The 18,046-nt window shown below is 35.7% G+C and overlaps 4 protein-coding genes and 1 long non-coding RNA gene across 6 annotated transcripts; 3 read left to right on the forward strand and 2 right to left on the reverse strand.

Annotated features, from left to right (window-relative positions):
• The first annotated feature begins 2 nt into the window (after positions 1-2).
• sap18 (Sin3A-associated protein) lies at positions 3-1,588 on the forward strand. The gene is made up of 4 exons (XM_065248976.2): positions 3-182; positions 475-584; positions 876-998; positions 1,087-1,588. Exons 1-4 carry the CDS (start codon positions 111-113, stop codon positions 1,241-1,243), a joined length of 462 nt encoding a protein of 153 aa, XP_065105048.1. The 5' UTR covers positions 3-110; the 3' UTR covers positions 1,244-1,588.
• A 247-nt stretch (positions 1,589-1,835) lies between these two features.
• Positions 1,836-5,956, reverse strand: ska3 (spindle and kinetochore associated complex subunit 3). Of its 2 annotated transcripts, none has more exons than XM_065248911.2 (10): positions 5,891-5,956; positions 5,472-5,607; positions 5,221-5,282; positions 4,980-5,151; positions 3,894-4,311; positions 3,283-3,362; positions 2,953-3,137; positions 2,346-2,531; positions 2,065-2,253; positions 1,836-1,977 (listed from the first exon to the last, which is right to left on the reverse strand). In XM_065248911.2, the coding sequence occupies exons 2-10, from the start codon at positions 5,578-5,580 to the stop codon at positions 1,954-1,956; spliced, it is 1,425 nt and encodes a 474-aa protein (XP_065104983.1). In that variant the 5' UTR covers positions 5,581-5,607; positions 5,891-5,956; the 3' UTR covers positions 1,836-1,953. The 2 variants fall into 2 exon arrangements, with proteins under 2 accessions (XP_065104983.1, XP_065104984.1); XM_065248912.2 differs by having other exon boundaries at positions 5,877-5,951.
• A 1,330-nt stretch (positions 5,957-7,286) lies between these two features.
• On the forward strand, positions 7,287-14,297 carry LOC135782435 (uncharacterized). Its single transcript, XR_012335163.1, has 4 exons — positions 7,287-8,362; positions 12,547-12,668; positions 12,840-13,080; positions 14,162-14,297. It is a non-coding gene; the product is annotated as an uncharacterized lncRNA (long non-coding RNA).
• LOC135730976 (potassium/sodium hyperpolarization-activated cyclic nucleotide-gated channel 1-like) lies at positions 10,167-14,273 on the reverse strand. Its single transcript, XM_065248907.2, has 10 exons — positions 14,092-14,273; positions 13,703-13,889; positions 13,034-13,138; positions 12,810-12,947; positions 12,522-12,683; positions 12,345-12,438; positions 12,112-12,239; positions 11,884-12,030; positions 11,372-11,609; positions 10,167-10,357 (listed from the first exon to the last, which is right to left on the reverse strand). Exons 1-10 carry the CDS (start codon positions 14,271-14,273, stop codon positions 10,191-10,193), a joined length of 1,548 nt encoding a protein of 515 aa, XP_065104979.1. The 3' UTR covers positions 10,167-10,190.
• Positions 14,298-16,442: 2,145 nt separating the features above from the next.
• Positions 16,443-17,932, forward strand: cox17 (cytochrome c oxidase copper chaperone COX17). The gene is made up of 4 exons (XM_065248913.2): positions 16,443-16,585; positions 17,014-17,142; positions 17,458-17,569; positions 17,745-17,932. Exons 2-3 carry the CDS (start codon positions 17,024-17,026, stop codon positions 17,540-17,542), a joined length of 204 nt encoding a protein of 67 aa, XP_065104985.1. The 5' UTR covers positions 16,443-16,585; positions 17,014-17,023; the 3' UTR covers positions 17,543-17,569; positions 17,745-17,932.
• Positions 17,933-18,046: the final 114 nt, after the last annotated feature.

Below are 18,046 nucleotides of genomic sequence, written 5' to 3' on the forward strand. Positions count from 1 at the left end.
GTGCTTCGGGTCACTGCTGCTGTGATATCATCTCAGTGCGCAGCGAGCTCATTTACAGGCTGTTTGTAGGAAACATTCATCGTTCAGTTTGCAACAAAATTTTGACCAAAATGGCTGTGGAATCGAGAGTAACACAGGAAGAAATTAAAAAAGAGCCAGAGAAGCCGGTGGACAGAGAAAAGGTTTGTGTTTCTTTATTGGACGAAGCATTGTGCATAAATGCTACACGCTAAATATTAGCATGCTAAGCTAATTTGCTATTTTAATGAGTAAAGATAAGCGTAATAAACTGTACTATACTAAACTTGGACGATTTCTTCAACAGTGTTTATTATTGGAGTAAGCGATTCATTAAGTCGCGTTAATCTCAATAGTTTATAACATGTTTACGCACGATTTCGTTCTCATTTTGTGTGGATGTCGATCGTGTTTCGAGAGAGGTTTTATTCTCCGCATGTGTTTGTTTTTCCGCAGACATGCCCCCTTTTATTGAGAGTGTTCACCACTAACAATGGCAGGCATCATCGCATGGACGAGTTCGCCCGGGGAAATGTACCATCTAGCGAGCTTCAGATTTACACCTGGTACGTATTGTATTGGATTCACACCGGTGAAATCAAAAACTTGTTGACAACAAGGCCCCTCCATTAAAAATTCTACCCAAAATTACTATTCTACAGCTTGGCATAACTGTATAAGACGTATAATGTTGTAAAATTAACCAAATATCTCATTTTAAACTGTCTTTGCACATTTTTAATGTTTTGTCATTTTGAGGCTCCTATTGACTCAGCCTCCTTACTGAGAAACACAAATTTACCGTAAGTTAAAAAAAAAACCCGCATAATCACACATAGTGTCTGCTTTGCCAACAGGATGGATGCAACTTTGAAAGAACTGACAAGTTTGGTAAAAGAGGTCTATCCAGAAGCGAGAAAGAAAGGCACACATTTTGGGTTCGCCATTGTTTACCCAGACCCTAAACGACAAATCTACAGGTAACATCGTCACACGATTACGCCTTTCTGCCTTGGTCTGTACAGTTGTACTTTTAAATCTAAAATAATCGTTCTGGTCTTGTTACAGGGTCAAAGAGATCGGTAATACAGTTTCAGGACGCAAAGGTGCAGATGATTCCATGACGCTTCAGTCTCAACGTTTTCAAATTGGAGATTACCTTGACATCGCCATTACTCCGCCTAACCGTGCACCCCCACTTCAAGGACGTATGAGACCCTACTAAGACAAATGACCTTCATTCACACACAGGATGTTGGTCAGTCAGTGCTACCAAATTCTGTTGCTGGAAATCTGCATTTCTGCCTAGTACAGTTATTTTCTGTTCACATAAGCCTGTAATGAACATCTTGCTTGCCATGTTTTATTGTTTGTAAAGTTAGAACTAGACTTTGCAGAAATATAAATCTCTAGCGACAGGATTGAGTACCTCTGAAGTGAATATTTGGGGGTTGGAAGTTGTGTAGATATATTGTTTTCCCACATATTTTGTTCTTTGAGGTTTTATACCAGATCTATGTTTTTAGATGTAGTCCTGTTGCCATGACCTCCATTAAAAACTTTTCCAGTATCATGTCAGTGGTGTAAACTTTTTTTTACAACAAAGTCATTCTATACACAAAAAATCTGAAGTGTAAATCCTAAAGTTTTCCACTTTTTAAAAGCTACGGCCATTTACTGTAGATATGTACCTTTTTCACATTCATCAGTAAAGCAAAATATGCCTTGGAACTTTGAAGTTGACCAGTCCCTTAACTCAAATGCAATCTTTTCTTTGTGCACAACCAAGCAAATACAATAACACTTATTCATTATTTAAACTTTAATTTATTAGGTTTCTTTACAATGCTTATTTTAAAGTGTTTGGATTAACAAAAATGTCAGTATGACTTGTTTGCCATATGAGCTCTGCAGCACAGATCCAGTAATGGGCACTTAAGACTTGCACTGAGCCACAACCTAAAAAAAAAAGGAATTGCACATATCATCCATATTGAAAAAATCTTTAGCATTGCAAATTCATATTGTGTCATTATATTGACTCACTTTTAAGATATCCTGTGTCACTGAGCTTATGTCAGGCATCTCAGGTGTGCATGGCTCTGCAGGATACCTCGCTCTGACTTTTGGTGTTGAAAGACACCAATCTTGGTTAACACAGTCTTCTGGCATGGTGGCAGAACCCTGCTTGAGGTCCATCTTCAACCCAGAGAGACTGTCACCAAATGTACTTTTCTGTTAAGCGAAGGAAATCTGTATTGATACATCAATTGATTGATAAGGTTTAACAAAATTGCAGTGTTTTTAAAAGATTAAAGAATGCGAACCGCTGCAAGAGAATTTCCAAAAAGTGACTGCAATGATGGCATCTCAGGTATGGCATCCTCATAACTTTGAATTCTCGGCATCTCCGGAGCTTCATTTGATAAACATCTTGCATTTGACAGCTCTGGCAGGTAAATGGTGCGCTCCTGTGAACTCCTGTGTCTCTCACCTTCTTCCTGTCTGGCCTCCTGAAATACAATAATCACAGTGGATGAGTGGACAAGACTAGAGAAATGACTGCAACATCAAACACCCATCAGCCAGACAAAAAGTAGCTTGTAGACATGTTTTCAGTCTTATTTATTTCAATATTTTAAAATATTTATGTATACAGTCAGTGACCAAAAGTGGCAAACTAATTTAAACTATACTAGATTACAGCTCTGAAACACTCTGGCCTCTGAACCAACCTCATGAGGTATACAGCTTAATGCTTATTAAAAATGTGTGTTATAATGTTTTAATGAAATGAATAGATTGACACCGTTTTGTGTATCTAAAGATTCGACTGGTGATCTATGTGGTTATTGTTTAACAGTGTAATTAAAGTAAAGCCTCTGGTGCCAGATTTGCACATCATAACAAAATACTTTTAGGGGTGCGCCACACCTTTTTTAGGAGCTTGCTGATATACGGGGTCTCAAATGCAGGGACCTCTGGGGTAGGACAATTCTGATGTGGAGGAGAATCAAGATTATCCCGTTTATTCATCTGTGGAGAGGATGGAAGCCGATATTTCTCAATCTTAAATCCTGGGGTGCAAAACACAGGAGGCTCTGGGGATTCCAAACTATCTAAAAGATTTTAACAAAAAACTAAGGATTAAAAAGGCGAAACCTAAAACAAATATAATTGTGTATTCAGTTGCATGTTAATTAAATTTAAATAATCAGCACAAATAAACAATTACAGAAGAAAACACCAAGATAAATTATTTACCATTAAAGACATCTTTATTAGGCATAGACGATTGATTGGAGAAGAGATGAGGGGGTTTCTTATCATTATCCATTGTTTCACTGTAAATAACAAAAAGACACATTATTGTACTGGATATATTCATAATATAGAACAACTCAAGAACCAGATTTGCTTTTTATAGTTTCTAAATTCAAAACATGAAAGAGTCAAGCAACACTTTGTGCATACATTTCCTTGATATCAGACTCATGACTTACTGTTGTTTGTGCCTTACTCTACCAGCAAAGTATATAATTAATATAAGCAAAAAAGCACATTTTGAGATGGTTTCCTAGGCAGGGATTAAAATTCTAGCCCCAGACTAAAATGCACATTTGAACTTAACTGAAAACACCTTGCACTGACATATCTTAAAATACATCAGTGCCATTGTTTCATCTCGAGATGCACACCAGTAGTGTTTTTTTGTAAGGTATGTATATAAACTACTTAAATGTCTTAAACTAAGGCCTAGACCTGGCTTAATGTAAAACCTGTCCAGGAAACCGCCACTTTGTGTGTTTAGAAAAACAAGTTGATTCAGTATTTATTAATGATATTCACAATTAGGCATTGTAATATAAGCATACCTGCTTTTGTCTGATGGCTTCTTTTTAAACAAATCCATGGTAAAATCATTGTTCCAGCACATGGTATACTCCGAGATACCAAAGTCCTCTAGTCGTGGAGTAGGAGCGTCCTCTTCCATACGCAGTAAGCATTTTGGTGTTTTTGGCTGCGGTGGCTGCATGTTCATGACAAACGGTGGCGGTGACAGAGCCACAGCCACAGCCGGGACTACAGTGGCATGATGGGGTGCCTCCGCTTCACTGAATACTTTTTGAAAATGGAGTGAGGACAGACCGAAGTCTGACAGCTTTGGGGTCAGCTGTTGGTCAACAAAAGGTGGAGCATCTTCACAAACCTCTTGTCCCATCTCCTCATCTTCCTGTTCTGCCTCCAGCTCTCTTTCTTCCTGCTCCTCTACTTCTTTTGTGCCACTCGTCACTAAAACAGCAAGCAAATAGAAAATTCAGCTTTAGAAAGTAAATATTGAACACAACAGTGTTATAATTACTATAGTAACACAAATAGAAGAAGTGAAACAATAAAAAATAAAACTAAACACAAAATATATTTTTGGGTTTCGATACGCAGGATATTATACATTTTGATATCTTTAGTACTAGATGTCATTAAATGTGTAACTATGTCCAAAGAAATATTAAATATACAAATATACAGAAAACTAAATATACAGAATAACTGAAACTAGCAAACAATGAAAAAATGAAAACTATGCCATCCCATTCACACTGATCCAGAATGAATAAGTTTGTGGTTAGATTAGTGTTAATAAGTTGGTTTGGGTTTCTTGACAGTGTAAATCAGTGTGAATTGGCCCACAGAGTAAAAAAAACGAAACAAAATCTAAATAGACAAATTTATAACAAAATAAAATGTAAAACATTGTAAACTTGAGTAAACCTGAAAACAACTGATGGCAAGAGCGAAGCAGCATGCACCACGCATTTCCATAGTTAAAGTAAACCTAAAGTGTAGTCTACACCTATACATTAACAAACATAATAGCTTTTAACAATTAGCAATAATAAAATGAACCAAACAGAATAAACACTTGAAAATAAACACTCTCAGAAATCATATACATTCACCTGTATTATCTTGTCTTGCTTTTCGCGGTCTGTAGCCATACTTCTCATAATGTTTCTTCAGCCTGTCAATGTCTTCTGTGGTCCTCTGCTTCAGCACCAAGCATCTTCGGATGAAGGTCCTCAGGTCTGTACTTGTTGCATCATGTGTGCCCATCTGATCCTGAACTTGGCGCTGAATACATGTAAGTTACAAGTTAAATCTATCCATAAAAACAAAGGGAGGATAAACAAACATCAATACCTTTAGTTGTCTAACTTCTGAGTGTAGCTGGTATAATGCTTGAACTCCAGTCTCTGCATCATCTGCACAGGACCACATATGCCATTAAATATACAAGAAAAGTTGAACATTATTATACTCAAAAATCCCATCATATCTGTATATTGGTGATTTCACTTTGTCTCTCGGAAGATAGAACTATCAGATTTAAAATATAAAATCTGAAGTTTCTGTAATACTGTTTCTGGTCTTTCTAACTGCAACACGTTTACCATCGTCCTCTTTTAGGTTTTGACTGGTATGGAGAAGACTGTTGCTCTCGGTCTCCAGATACACGGTCAGTTTCCGCAGCTTCGCGAAGAAACGCTCTGAAGGATTCATACTGCACGTAACTCAGCAAATTACAGTCTAAAATACACAAATATGTAACAATAAAATACTTGTAAAACTAATTTAACATTCTCTGAATCTATTATATATATACAGACATGAAGAAACAACAGTAGGTTACATGCTATGGACTGTGTATACAGTTTGGACTGAAGTAAACAATACCGTGACAATAACCAAACACTGTCAAGATATCTACTATTTTTATCACGTTTAGTTCAGAATTACTCTATAAATATATATACACACACACATATAAAGTATCATATATGAAAACATCACTATACCGTAACAAACGTACTGTAATTTAGTAAAGCAGATATAAACCTCCGCACTCTTTCAAATTTGGCGGCACATCCGGGTATCTCTCATTACTACAGATAAAGCAGAACTGAACCCCACAAGGTGCATTACTGACACCTAGTGGTTGCTTGTGGTCACATGCGCAAAATGGTTGTGTCGTTTGCAAAGGTCAAACACGATTTTACGCTATATTTCTACTATTTCTATTATTGATGTTTCTCTTGATCTTAAACATCTCGTCATCTGAAGGTATAAGCTGAAATGTTTGAAAACATTTTAGGCAAATATGTATCCTAAAAATGTATCCTTAAAGATCTATATAATAAAGTAATTTGTTGTTTTTAAAACACATTTGTGTTAATCCATAGTTTTAATGAGTTTGCTAGCTAGTTAAAATGTGGAACAAAACAATAGATCACTTTGAACATTAGCCTGTTGAAGGATTAGTGAAGAAGCAGCCTCACAGCTATCTATTTCGCGGTGCCTGCCCTGGACAAATTACATAATTCGTCCAGGAACTTATGGATCATGTGCCTGAGGCGGCTCAGGTGGAAATTAATGACCTTACCTGCTCAAGTTTGTCACCTGTAATTATTCGCGCGTGTCTCATCACTGTCTAGACGCTGTAATTGAATCACGATTGTATTTCACTTACGTTATGATCTGATTACACCATCTTTTGTAATTATGTGTATCTGTAAATATTTAAACCGCTTTGCTATTTTAAAACCCTTTTTATCTTCTTATATTTTATATGTTCATGTTTGTTACATTCCTATTCCATGGGCTAATAATAGTTAAATGAAACGAGTCATTCTAATTAATTGTCAAGAACACATTCAAATATGTGGAATGTGTTTTGACCAAATGGAGATACAAGAAATTTTTTTTTTTTTGGGGGGGGGGGGGGGTTGACTAAATGACTATTAAGTCTTTTCTCTACTCTTGAAATGTGTCTGAGAAAATAAGTACATAAAAATGGCTAAATATCCATATTAACTATATTTAATGTTCTTTTTCAGCATCCCAAGACAAAATCCTTTTTTAATTTCCCTGTCATTTCATTGTTTATTGTTGCTTAATTTCATTGTTAAAGTTACTAAAGAAAAGTAAGAATGTATAACATATAATATATAACAAGTTAACAAATTCAGCAATACTACACCATATACAACCATATTACTTTTAAGTAAAAATTTATTTATTCACCCTCATGTTGTTACAAACCTGTATAAACCTCTTTGTTCTGATGAACACAAAGGAAGATATTTTGAGGATGTTTGTAAACTTCCATGGTATTTTTTCCTTATGGATGTCAATGGTGCTTCTGATCAGTTTGGTTTCAAACATTCCAAAAAATATCTTCCTTTGTGTTAACCTGGGGGAGGTGAACAATAACAGAAATGACAGAACCAAGCCATTTAACCCACAAATTTATTTCTTGAAGGTCCAAACATGTTTACTTAATATGTAGCCTACATAAACACAAGTACAGAAGAAAACTGGAGGTAATAAATGTTATCAGATTAGTTCTCCACCACAGGTGTATAAAATAAGGATCCAAAACCAAGTTCATGTCAAACATTTCCAAAGAATTCAGCTGTGTATGTTTAACTTTTTTTTTAACTAGATCTAGTATTTATAATTGAAATTTTAAATCTTCCAGCTCATGTAGCTTATGGTAAATAAATGTTTAGTAAATAAGTAACCAAAATGTGCTACAATTGAAGCATGATGCTAGCATCACCAAGGTCATGAGGTCATTTTTAGGAGCATACATGGTGATAAAATGTATACTTTAAATGCACTTTATGTCACTTTAGATAAAAGCATGAAAAAGATGGAGTTTACCTTTAAATAGGAGTGTACATAAGGCCTAATTTAAACATGGTCTTAAACATTCTGCCATTAAAAGAACAGAGCAATGCTTTTAAAAATAAAATAAACTTACAGACAATAATGCAACCATAAAGGTCTCTGCAATGATAATGGGTCCCCATAATCTCCTGACCTCAGGACATTTAAGAATTTTAAATGACATTTAGTTTTTATTATGTTGTTTGGTATTGTAATTAAATTTTCACCCTTGAACATTTTTGTTTTCATTGTAAATACAAAATTGTGGAGAAATATTTTTACGCATCTTTAAAAATACATTATTTATATCTGCTTCAGGTTATCTCTTTGTTCTAAGAGCAGGGATGATTTGACTTTACACTGAAAAACCAGGTCAGATGAAAAACCAAATGAGCGCCCTCTACAGGACACTGGAAGACACTGGAAGACGCTGTTCCAGATATTTCAGTAAAAGAAAACAGATCATGGAGGTGCAGCGAAACAGAAGCCAACCAGATGAACAAGCTTCAAAATTTCCCAAAACAAAGTTAAATTATAACTGGCAACACTGGGCTGTCATGGGCTTCCTTCTGCGAACATCTGGACCAAGAAGCAGCAGAGGTCAAAGAATGAGGTGAGGAATCAAAAGTCATCTTGTCTGTATGTTCAGAGGAGCTGCATTCCAGTGTGGTCTTCTGCCATCAAGATCTTCACTGGAGAAAGTTAATATAAGACCTGAAAGAACCCAACCCACCTCTTGAGATATAACCTAGGCTTTATCTGGCCAATTGCGTGCTAAGTAAGGCTCCCTAGGGAGCTGCATGAGAGACCTGGACTGTTTATGTTTGGGTTAGAGATTTCTGAGCTACAGCTTTCAAAATTGGTTAATGTGTTTTGCTATAAAGAGATGTTATATGTTATTATAAGACGACTTCTACCTTTCAGAATTTAGGATTGTAGTCCTGATCTTTTTACATGTACAGTAATAGATAAATTGTTAAGTCAGTTAAAGTTCATTGTGCAGATCCAAACAGGGCCGGCCCTGGCCAATTTGCTGCCCTAGGCAAGATTTCACCTGGTGCCCTTTAGAATCACAGAATCATAATTGTGTTCCAATAATTTTGTTCATAAACTTAAATAAATATTCTGTAAACACACACATGCACACATACACACAATACCCTGTTACTCAGGCATTTGATCTTGACATTGTTAAAATCTTGTCTTTTTTACACTGTACATTTAACTTAAAATATTTAATGTTTGTACAAGAAAACAGCTCTTATAAATGAATTATTAGTAGCATGTTGTAGTGTCGCGGGAGATTGTGCTCATTGTTAAATAGCTTTGTGGCTATACTGCATTGAAGCGGCAGTTTAAAATATAAACCCAGAATTCAGCGAACGTCAAGAACAAGAAAAAAACAATAAGGCCAAGACGCGGGATTTAAATTACGTTACACGGACCATGGTTTAAATTTCAATGTTTCTGGACAAAAAAAACAACTTTGTCTGGTATTAATAAGCTGCACATTGGAGTGCTGGCTGCTCCCCGCGGTGCTGAAGACGCGTGATGGCACATATACACAGATATCTACGTGCAATCTAAGTGGAGGAGTCATTAGTTGGGTTAGTAAAATAACGAAATTACAGCTTTTAAATAGAAGAAAAAAGTTTTTTTGTAAAGAGGATATTTTTTTTTTAAAGTTTAAAAGTGCAGAACTCTTCTCAATGGGAAGAAAGCTATACTTTTCCCCTTACGTGCAACCTATCGGAAAGCGCAGATGAGTTAGATGGGTTAGTAAAATAATGAAATTATAGATTTAAGTACAAAATAGTATTTATATAAAGAGAAATATTAAAATAAAAAAGTGCTGAACTCTTCTAAAGTGGAAGTAATAAAGTAAAATAACGAATAATAATTATATAATAACGAATAATAGTTTCCAATAGGTTGCACGTAAATATCTGTGCTGCCACCAGTACTCCGTCCGAGGGCGTCTTCAGCACCGCGGCCAGCACTCCAATGCGCAGCTTATTAATACCAAACAAAGTGAACAAGTTGGTATTTCTGTGCAGAAACATTGAAATTTAAACATGGTCTGTGTAACATTATGTAAATTCCGCGTCTCTGTCTGATTGTTGTTTCCGTTTTCTTGTTCTTGACGTTGGCTGATTTCTGGGTTTATATTTTAAACTGCCGCTTCAGTGCAGTATAGCCACAGAGCTTATTTAACAGCATGATCTTCCGAGATACTATGCTACTAATAATTCATTAATAACTGCTGTTTTCTTGTGCAAAATTAAACATTTATAGTTAAATGTTTATATACATATATTAAAAAAATATATAATTTGGGCGCACGGACGCCCCAAGGGGTCGGCGGCGCCCTTAGCATTTGCCTATTCCGCCTATGCCCAGGGCCGGCCCTGGATCCAAATGATCCAAATTGATGATGATCTTCATAACAGAAGGTCTTTATCCTGTTGAGATGACTCCAGGTCCCTCTTGATCTCAGGATAGTCCTTCAGGATGCGTTGAAAGTGACCCACTGACAAGGAAAAGAGCTGGCAGGTGGTCTGAGCGTGTACCGTGGCCAAATGCTTTTCTTTGGTTAGGAGACACGACTCTGGAAAGGGCAAGGAAATACATTACTAATATTTGCATTTAAAGGAAAATTTGGGTGATTCTCACAAAACCGATGTGTGATTTCAACATAAGAATTTATAATTTGTCAGTTTATCTCATTTTCTGCTGAAATTCTCATTACCGCAATGTGTCCGGCTGTGTTTGAACATGCGTTATGTTGTAATTTAATCAAATTAATACAAAAATATTTAGAAAAAAAATAAATGGATGTTTTGCTAGACTACTTTAGATGACAGAAAAAATATTTACTGAATATTCATGTATAATAATAATGAAGAAAAATTAGGAAAAAGATGTGTCCATGCCTGATGTTCTCATCCTCCGCAACACTTTTTGAGAACAGTTTAAGCACACATACAGAATTTTAATAAAGTTTGATTTTGAGTGACCAAGCACATGGACCAGTTACTTCAAGATGGCTACCAGGTAAGATCATTTTTTTTACAGTTAATTTGAAATATTGTCTTGTCAGAATGCTTACACGACATTTTAATTATCATTACCGCAACAGATGCTTATTAAATGTTAATTTAATTAATAGAAGCATAATACTTTGATTTTAAATGCATGTGCAGAATCTCCAAATTATGTTCTTTCAGGTTTGTCATATCATTTTGAAAATATGTCAGTGTTGATGTTTTCTGACTGTTGCGGTAATGAGATTTTTTAGGACAAATTTTTTAAATTATGTTACAAAAGTTGTTAAATGATAAGTAAAAGTGTTTAAATTAATGTTCCCATTTACTCCAGACTTTGTTTTTCAATGTCCGGTGGGAAAAAAAGTAAATTTAAGCTATTTTTACATTTTCATGCTTGACATTTTTAAAACCAAGTTTTCTTGAGAATCACCCATTTATCTACAATGTGCAAATGGATACTAAGCTGCCTGACCTACTTTTGTCCGTTATTGTATTAACCAATACTAAAGTTTTACTAGTATCAAACACATAATCTTGTAAAAGGTATTGAATAAAGTTTATATTTTGACTATTACCTCCAAAATAGTCTCCATCACACAGTTCCCTCTGGAAAAATTGATTCTTCTCAAGGACCTGGCCGCGTTCAATGAAGAACATGCGGTCACCAGGAGCATCCTCACAGATGATAAAGTCACCATCCTGGTAGACCTCATACTGAAGCTCCTGCAGAATGCTACTGATGAAGTTTATATCACGTTTTTGGAAAATAGGAACTTTTCTCACAAGGTCCGAGCACATGTTGATCAAAATTTCCTTAAAAAAGAAATCAGTGAAACCATTCAAGCAGTCTTTCAATAAAAATAAATAGTTGTACTATACACAACATTATCAAATAGGCTTCAGTTCTGTAAATACAGGTAGCACCATATATCTTTAAAATATCTTTAGTCAAATGGTGTTGTGTAGAACCATAAGTGATGCTATAGTGGTGCTATATCACCTCTTATGGTTTTACATAGGTGCTTTATAGTGGTAAACCACTTTTTTGTGCTATTTAGCACCATTCTTTATAGTGTATGTGCAGTACCTCTCTGAGAGATGAGGACACCCACTTCAGGACATCCTTCTCATCGTACCATTTTCCTGCATAACGGGACTGGTAGTAGCTGTTTATGCGCATACGCAGGGCTTTGGGAAGCTTCATAAAAGTCATATAATCTTCCAGATGATTCATCTGTGTAGGAAAATGCAAAAATGGTAAACACCTGACCAAACGCACTGTATGTGCAATACACCATCCTGTCTGAGCTGAGACCTTGTTTTTATAAGCTTTTGCTGTAATGTCCACATCAGTCATCAAAGCAGCGGTGTTGGCGACCATAACAGTGTACATGATTGCACCAGACACAATGCTGGTCATGACGATCCATAGCTCAACATCATCTACAGTAAAGGAAAAGTATCACTGGTTTAAAAAAGTAGTAAATGTATGGCGGCGCAATGTTGCGCTAAATTGGTAAATCAGCTGAGTTAAAGTATACTCCTTGCTTGTTGGTGTGTCAGAGGAACCATATGATATTGCAGTCATATGAGAGAGGGCCCGGAAAACTCCAAAAGAATACTTCTCCCCCACGGTGGCATTCTGACAATGACACAAAATAAAGAGTTGATATTTGTCCTATATGTTACAAGCAGAAACTGTTTAAAATATGAACACATGCACACCATTAATTTCTCTCTTCTAACCCAGCAGTCCGACGGGAACTCTTCAAGCATAGGTACAAAATACTGAATACAGCCGTTCCAATGACACAGGAGGAAAATCATCATAAATAAAGACAAGATCCGCAGGAATAACCTCATCACTTCCAGGTTAGCATTTGAAACCTATGAAGTAAATATTCAATATTAGTTATGAGTCAAATAAGTAAAGACCAAATGTGATGACTTGCACTTGTCTACTTATTACACAAATATCATTAGGAGCCATTATTAAAAACATTTGTTACTTACTTTCTCCACCTCATTGAAAAACCGAACAAGACGGGACACACGCAGCAGACGGACAAGACTGAGGATTCTCACGAACATCAGGATGCGCATCATTTTGTTTGCTCTGGATGATGGAGAGTCACCACGGTACTGCAGACCCTGCAATGACAACAACTGCAGTTCTCACAAGACAGTTCACCTTGAAACAGTGTAATTGATTAAAGCCAGTGTACGGGATGCAATACCGCAAATAGTAATATGTATCCAACTGGGAATGCTGCCACCATATCAGGTACAAACCAGCTCTTTAAATAGTGTTGTCGAATGCTCTTCAGATCAAGAATGGCTCCCTGTGTAATACAAAGGAAGATGGACATTTTTGACAGGGATAGGGATATGTTAGTTAGGTTAAAGGTGACATAGAATGATTGAACGGGGTATTTATCCTCGTTCTGTGATGTGACATGTAGACAAATTTTTTTTTGTTTGGGTCTGTAATGCCTTAGAAGCTTCCTAAAAACCTCTCTCAGATAGCTCTATTAGGGTGGGGGATTTTAAACAAATGGTTTTGCACCTATTTGGCTCCCCCTACTGGCTCAACTTGCAATCTCATTACTGATTGGCTGACTTTGCTGCCACTCAAAAAATGTAGCCAATTATTTTAAAGTGGAGGGGCAGTTAGATGCCTGTGATGTCATAAGCATCAGTTTTTCAGATTGGGCCGTTTTCTGGCTGATATTTCTAAAAGAGGAATTTCTATGAAACTGAGATGTTTACATATCTAACACTTGTTGTATGTTCGTGAATGCGGGTAGACTACCATTATTCAACAAAGACAAGGTAAAAATGGTTTTTCATTCTCTGTCCCCTTTAATTTAGTTAAGAGGCTTCTTATGTCTAGTGCTAATCCTTACCTCGCTGTCCTCGGTAATGATACCCATGCGAAAGTTAAGCCCTACGTCAATAAGAAACAGAGTGTCCGAGAAGACATTAAAGCCTTCCCACCCAACTCCGCTGTTTCCGTCTAAAAAGGCAATTTCCATTGGAATGCCAATTAGATTCAGGAATGTTATGGCCACCATACACATGATGTAGTAACTCCTACATAAATGAGGGGAAATAATCACAATCATTTCATGCAAGGGTTAACAACTTCTACCATTTGTATTAAAAGTAGTAGTTTGCATGTATTGACAAAACTACTGTACAATACTATTCTTTACTTTACTGTACACATGCATATTACTGTACACTACTGTCCAACACTGCATTAAAACACAGAGGCAAGTAAAGCATACAGTACCTTAAAGAACTGAAGGGATGAATGACAAATACACCCTCTTGTTTCTGTCTAATGCACTCCTTCTCCACAGCCACCTCACTGCCGTAGACATGAAGCGAGCGTCTGTTCAACTGCGGTAGCAGCAAGTTCCTCCATCCGCTCCAGTGGAAGCGTCTGTGATTCTCAGGTGTGAGACTCTCCATATCCAGGCCCTGACTAAGCACCCCGATCACCAAAGCACCTTTAACATCTCTCGCCGTGCTTCTCTGACAACTTTATTTCTGGACTTTCTTTTATGCTGACCATTTCATCCACTTTCCTTCGTCTTCTCGCTCTCTCGTCCTCTCTCTCTCTCTCTCCTTCTTTCTTACGCACGCACATGAATTGCAGAGTAATTTTCCACCACAGTTCTCTGGCTCTGTTCGGAGGGGAAAAGAGATTCTGTCAAACTAACTATTGTCTCATCAACTATTCAGTATCTTCGACTCGTGCTCACATCAGCCAAGCTCATCTGGACTGTGGAGCAGTCCTTTGACACGAGGAGGTTTTGAATATCACAACTATTGTCATCTGAACTAGACAGATGGTTTTGATAGAACCAGATGATAATGGGATGTGATAGAATTACTTACACTTTCATTGTGTGATAATAACCATGGTTATGATGACAGAGAGTAATGAACACACAAAATGGCAAAGATAGTTTTGGTACTACAGAAAAGACAGAAACTAAACAGAAACTAATAGTCGTTTTTTGCAGGTAATTATTTGGAAACTGACTTTGGTTCCCCTTGTTAATCAGTTTACATTAAAAACAGCCTAAAAGCAATATATTCAGCATGATACAGCGTACTATATATTTAGTAACACTGTACACTGTACTGTATTGCGTCAGAATCTGGGCATCAGCATCGGGTGTTGAATTTCAAAGTGTCATTCACGTAATGTAACAGGTAACTGATCTTCTGCGAAGGCAACAAACACCTGAACTGTACACTATTTTACACTACATTTTACATTACATTATGTTATCAAGAGGGATACGTTTAAAACACACATGTATATTGTAAAATTTCAGATTTCTGTATGTTAAATTCACTAATAAAATTTGGCAATTTGGGCCTACTGGTTTGATGAGCTTTACTGTTAAAACATGCAAATATATCACATTTTTAAATACCTTAATGACTAAATTAGTAGACAACAGTTGCCAAAGTGTTAATAATTGTGACCCTGGATCACAAAACCAGTCTGAAGTAGCACGGGTATATTTGTAGCAAAAGCCAAAAATACACTGGGACAAAATTATTGATTTTTCGTTTATGCCAAAAATCAATAGGACATTATGTAAAGATCATGTTCTATGAAGATATTTTGTACATTTTCTACCATAAATATATCAAAAAGTTATTTTTGTGAGTGGATGAAGTTGCAAAGGACTTCATTTGGACAAGGTGATTTACCTCAATATTTAGATTTTTTTTGCACCATCAAATAATTGTTTCTATGCCAAATATTGCCCTATCCTAATGAACCATACATCAATAGAAAGCTTATTTATGCTGATGATGATGTATAAATCTAAATTTTACAAATGCACCCCTATGACTGGTTTTGTGGCCCAGGGTCACATTTATTATAATGGCACAGAATTGTTGCAGTTCACTTCTCTGTATTCACGGTTGTACACACAACAGTATATTGTGACTCTGCTAACCTTATGCCTAATGCCTGAAGTCAAATAATTAGCATAATTGTTTACTGATATTAAGTAAAACAGTAGGCTACTCTTGCTTTTGTGTCCTTGCTTATTTTTGCCTTGAATGATTATTAGTAAATTATAATGTAATATTTAAAACATTTTAACTGCATTCTATCAACAACAATGCAATCAATTGAACTTTGTATAATATTTGAATATAATACACATACAGTATATTAGCAAAACTCTTAATATTGTAAAAATTGTGATATACATTTTATATGATGACGTAATATTATATATAATATATTGTAATATACAATAGGACAGTCTTTAAGTCATGTAAGTTAGTGTCCCACATCAGAACAGAAAATGCTTAATATGCGTTGTGATTCATTCTACTGTTTAGGTTCAGACATTGTTTTTAATTTAACCAATTTAAACTTACTTGAAATGTATAATACTTTTTAATTTAATTTTAAATGATATTTAAATAGTATTCATTTTACCGAAGACACAAACACGTTCCAAATAAAATCCTTTAAAACGACTTTTATTTTGTATAGGACGTTTAATATGACTATTTATGTTTTCATTTTTAATAAATGTTGTAAGGTCATTTTTGTATTATAATCGTATTTCAATTTCTTTTTGCCCCTAAACTGTGAGTGCACGTGATTTAGTTTAGAAACTGATCTCAAATGTATCTTTTGTTTAATCTGGTTGTTTAATGTTTACGACCCGGAAGTTCCGTTTTCACGGGGTTACTTTCATTTGACAGCAGCAGCGGACAAGTTGTAAGGAAGGGCACACGTGAGTACACCATTAACGTAACTCTACATCACACAAAGTGGAGTTTTGCTATAAAAATATTTTGTTTTAAATAAAATATAGCTGAGAGCAGGATTTTTTGGATCTGTTACATTATATTAGCTTGTTAGACCACATTAGGAATACAACTACATTGATGTCGCGGTAATGTCATTATATATCAAATATTTTTAGGTTACTTAATGTAACGTTAAATAATGTTGATATCGGTAACTAAATGCTTCTTTAAGTGTACCTAAGAGTATTATTATAATGTTTTTTAAATCTGTTTGCAAAGCATATTTTACAAGCAACTGATAATAACAGAGGACATGATGTAATATGTTGGCAAGTTTCGACATGCTTTTTGTTGTTTCGGCAAACTGTAAGTGTAAGCTAATGTTTAATGCATCACCAACTGTTGTTTTCAGGTAATTGGAGATGTCGAATCTATCAGCAGCCAGCGTTGAGACTTTACCAGCTACAGAAGGGGCAGAGCAGAAAAAGCCATTGAAACCATGCTGTGCCTGTCCTGAGACCAAGAAAGCAAGAGATGCTTGGTAAGGATATTTGTGGCCAATGACCATGTCTGTAAAATCCAGGAGAAAAAGCCTCATAGTCTGAGTTTAAAAGCATCATTATTTTTCATTCATTGGTTTCACATTGATTTTAATCTTTGACATGAGTTCTCTCTGTCAAAGTTATTTCACAGAATGATCTTTATATTATGTAGGATGATTGTATGTAGAAAACCGCAAATCACACACAAAAATGACTTAAGCTTGGTTTTCACAGACTGGGTCATATTTTATAAATGGTTTTATTTGAGGTGTTACATTTAGATGCATTACCTAACATTATTGTCTCTATTGCAGCATCATTGAAAAGGGAGAAGATAGTTGCACAAGTCTCATTGAAGCTCACAAGGAATGCATGAGGGCGCTTGGTTTTAAAATTTAACACTATAATGATGAGTTTGAGTGAATGGTGAGTTTATTTGTATCTTATTTGTTCTAATGCAGAATATACTTGATATGTACTGGATATACTTAGTGTTGTTTTCTTACACTCTTATAGAAAAATCATCATCCTGATAAAATGTTGACTTTTCTTAAGTTATTTTAGATTTGCTTAGTAATTGTGTCTTTTTCCCCTTTTGCAGTGTGTGACAGGCTGTGTGTTTTGGGACTTGGAGTGCACTTCATTTCTATTTATATTTTTACACTGTGGAACATGCATTGCTGAAAGTGCTGAAATGCATCTCAGAGGAAAATATTGTCTTATTTCTTTTTCTCTCTTTCATATGTGATTGTTACTTAAGCTTAAGATAAATAAAGATCCTATGCAAGATTTTTAAGTCATTCTCTTTTTTGTAAATTGGCTTCTATTTTTAAACGCTGGCTTTGTTTTTATTTTTGATGTTATTCTAGCTTAAAGGGATAGTTTACCCAAAAGAGAAAATTT

The sequence above is a fragment of the Paramisgurnus dabryanus genome, chromosome 15, assembly GCF_030506205.2.
Source record: "Paramisgurnus dabryanus chromosome 15, PD_genome_1.1, whole genome shotgun sequence".
Lineage (NCBI taxonomy): Eukaryota > Metazoa > Chordata > Actinopteri > Cypriniformes > Cobitidae > Paramisgurnus > Paramisgurnus dabryanus.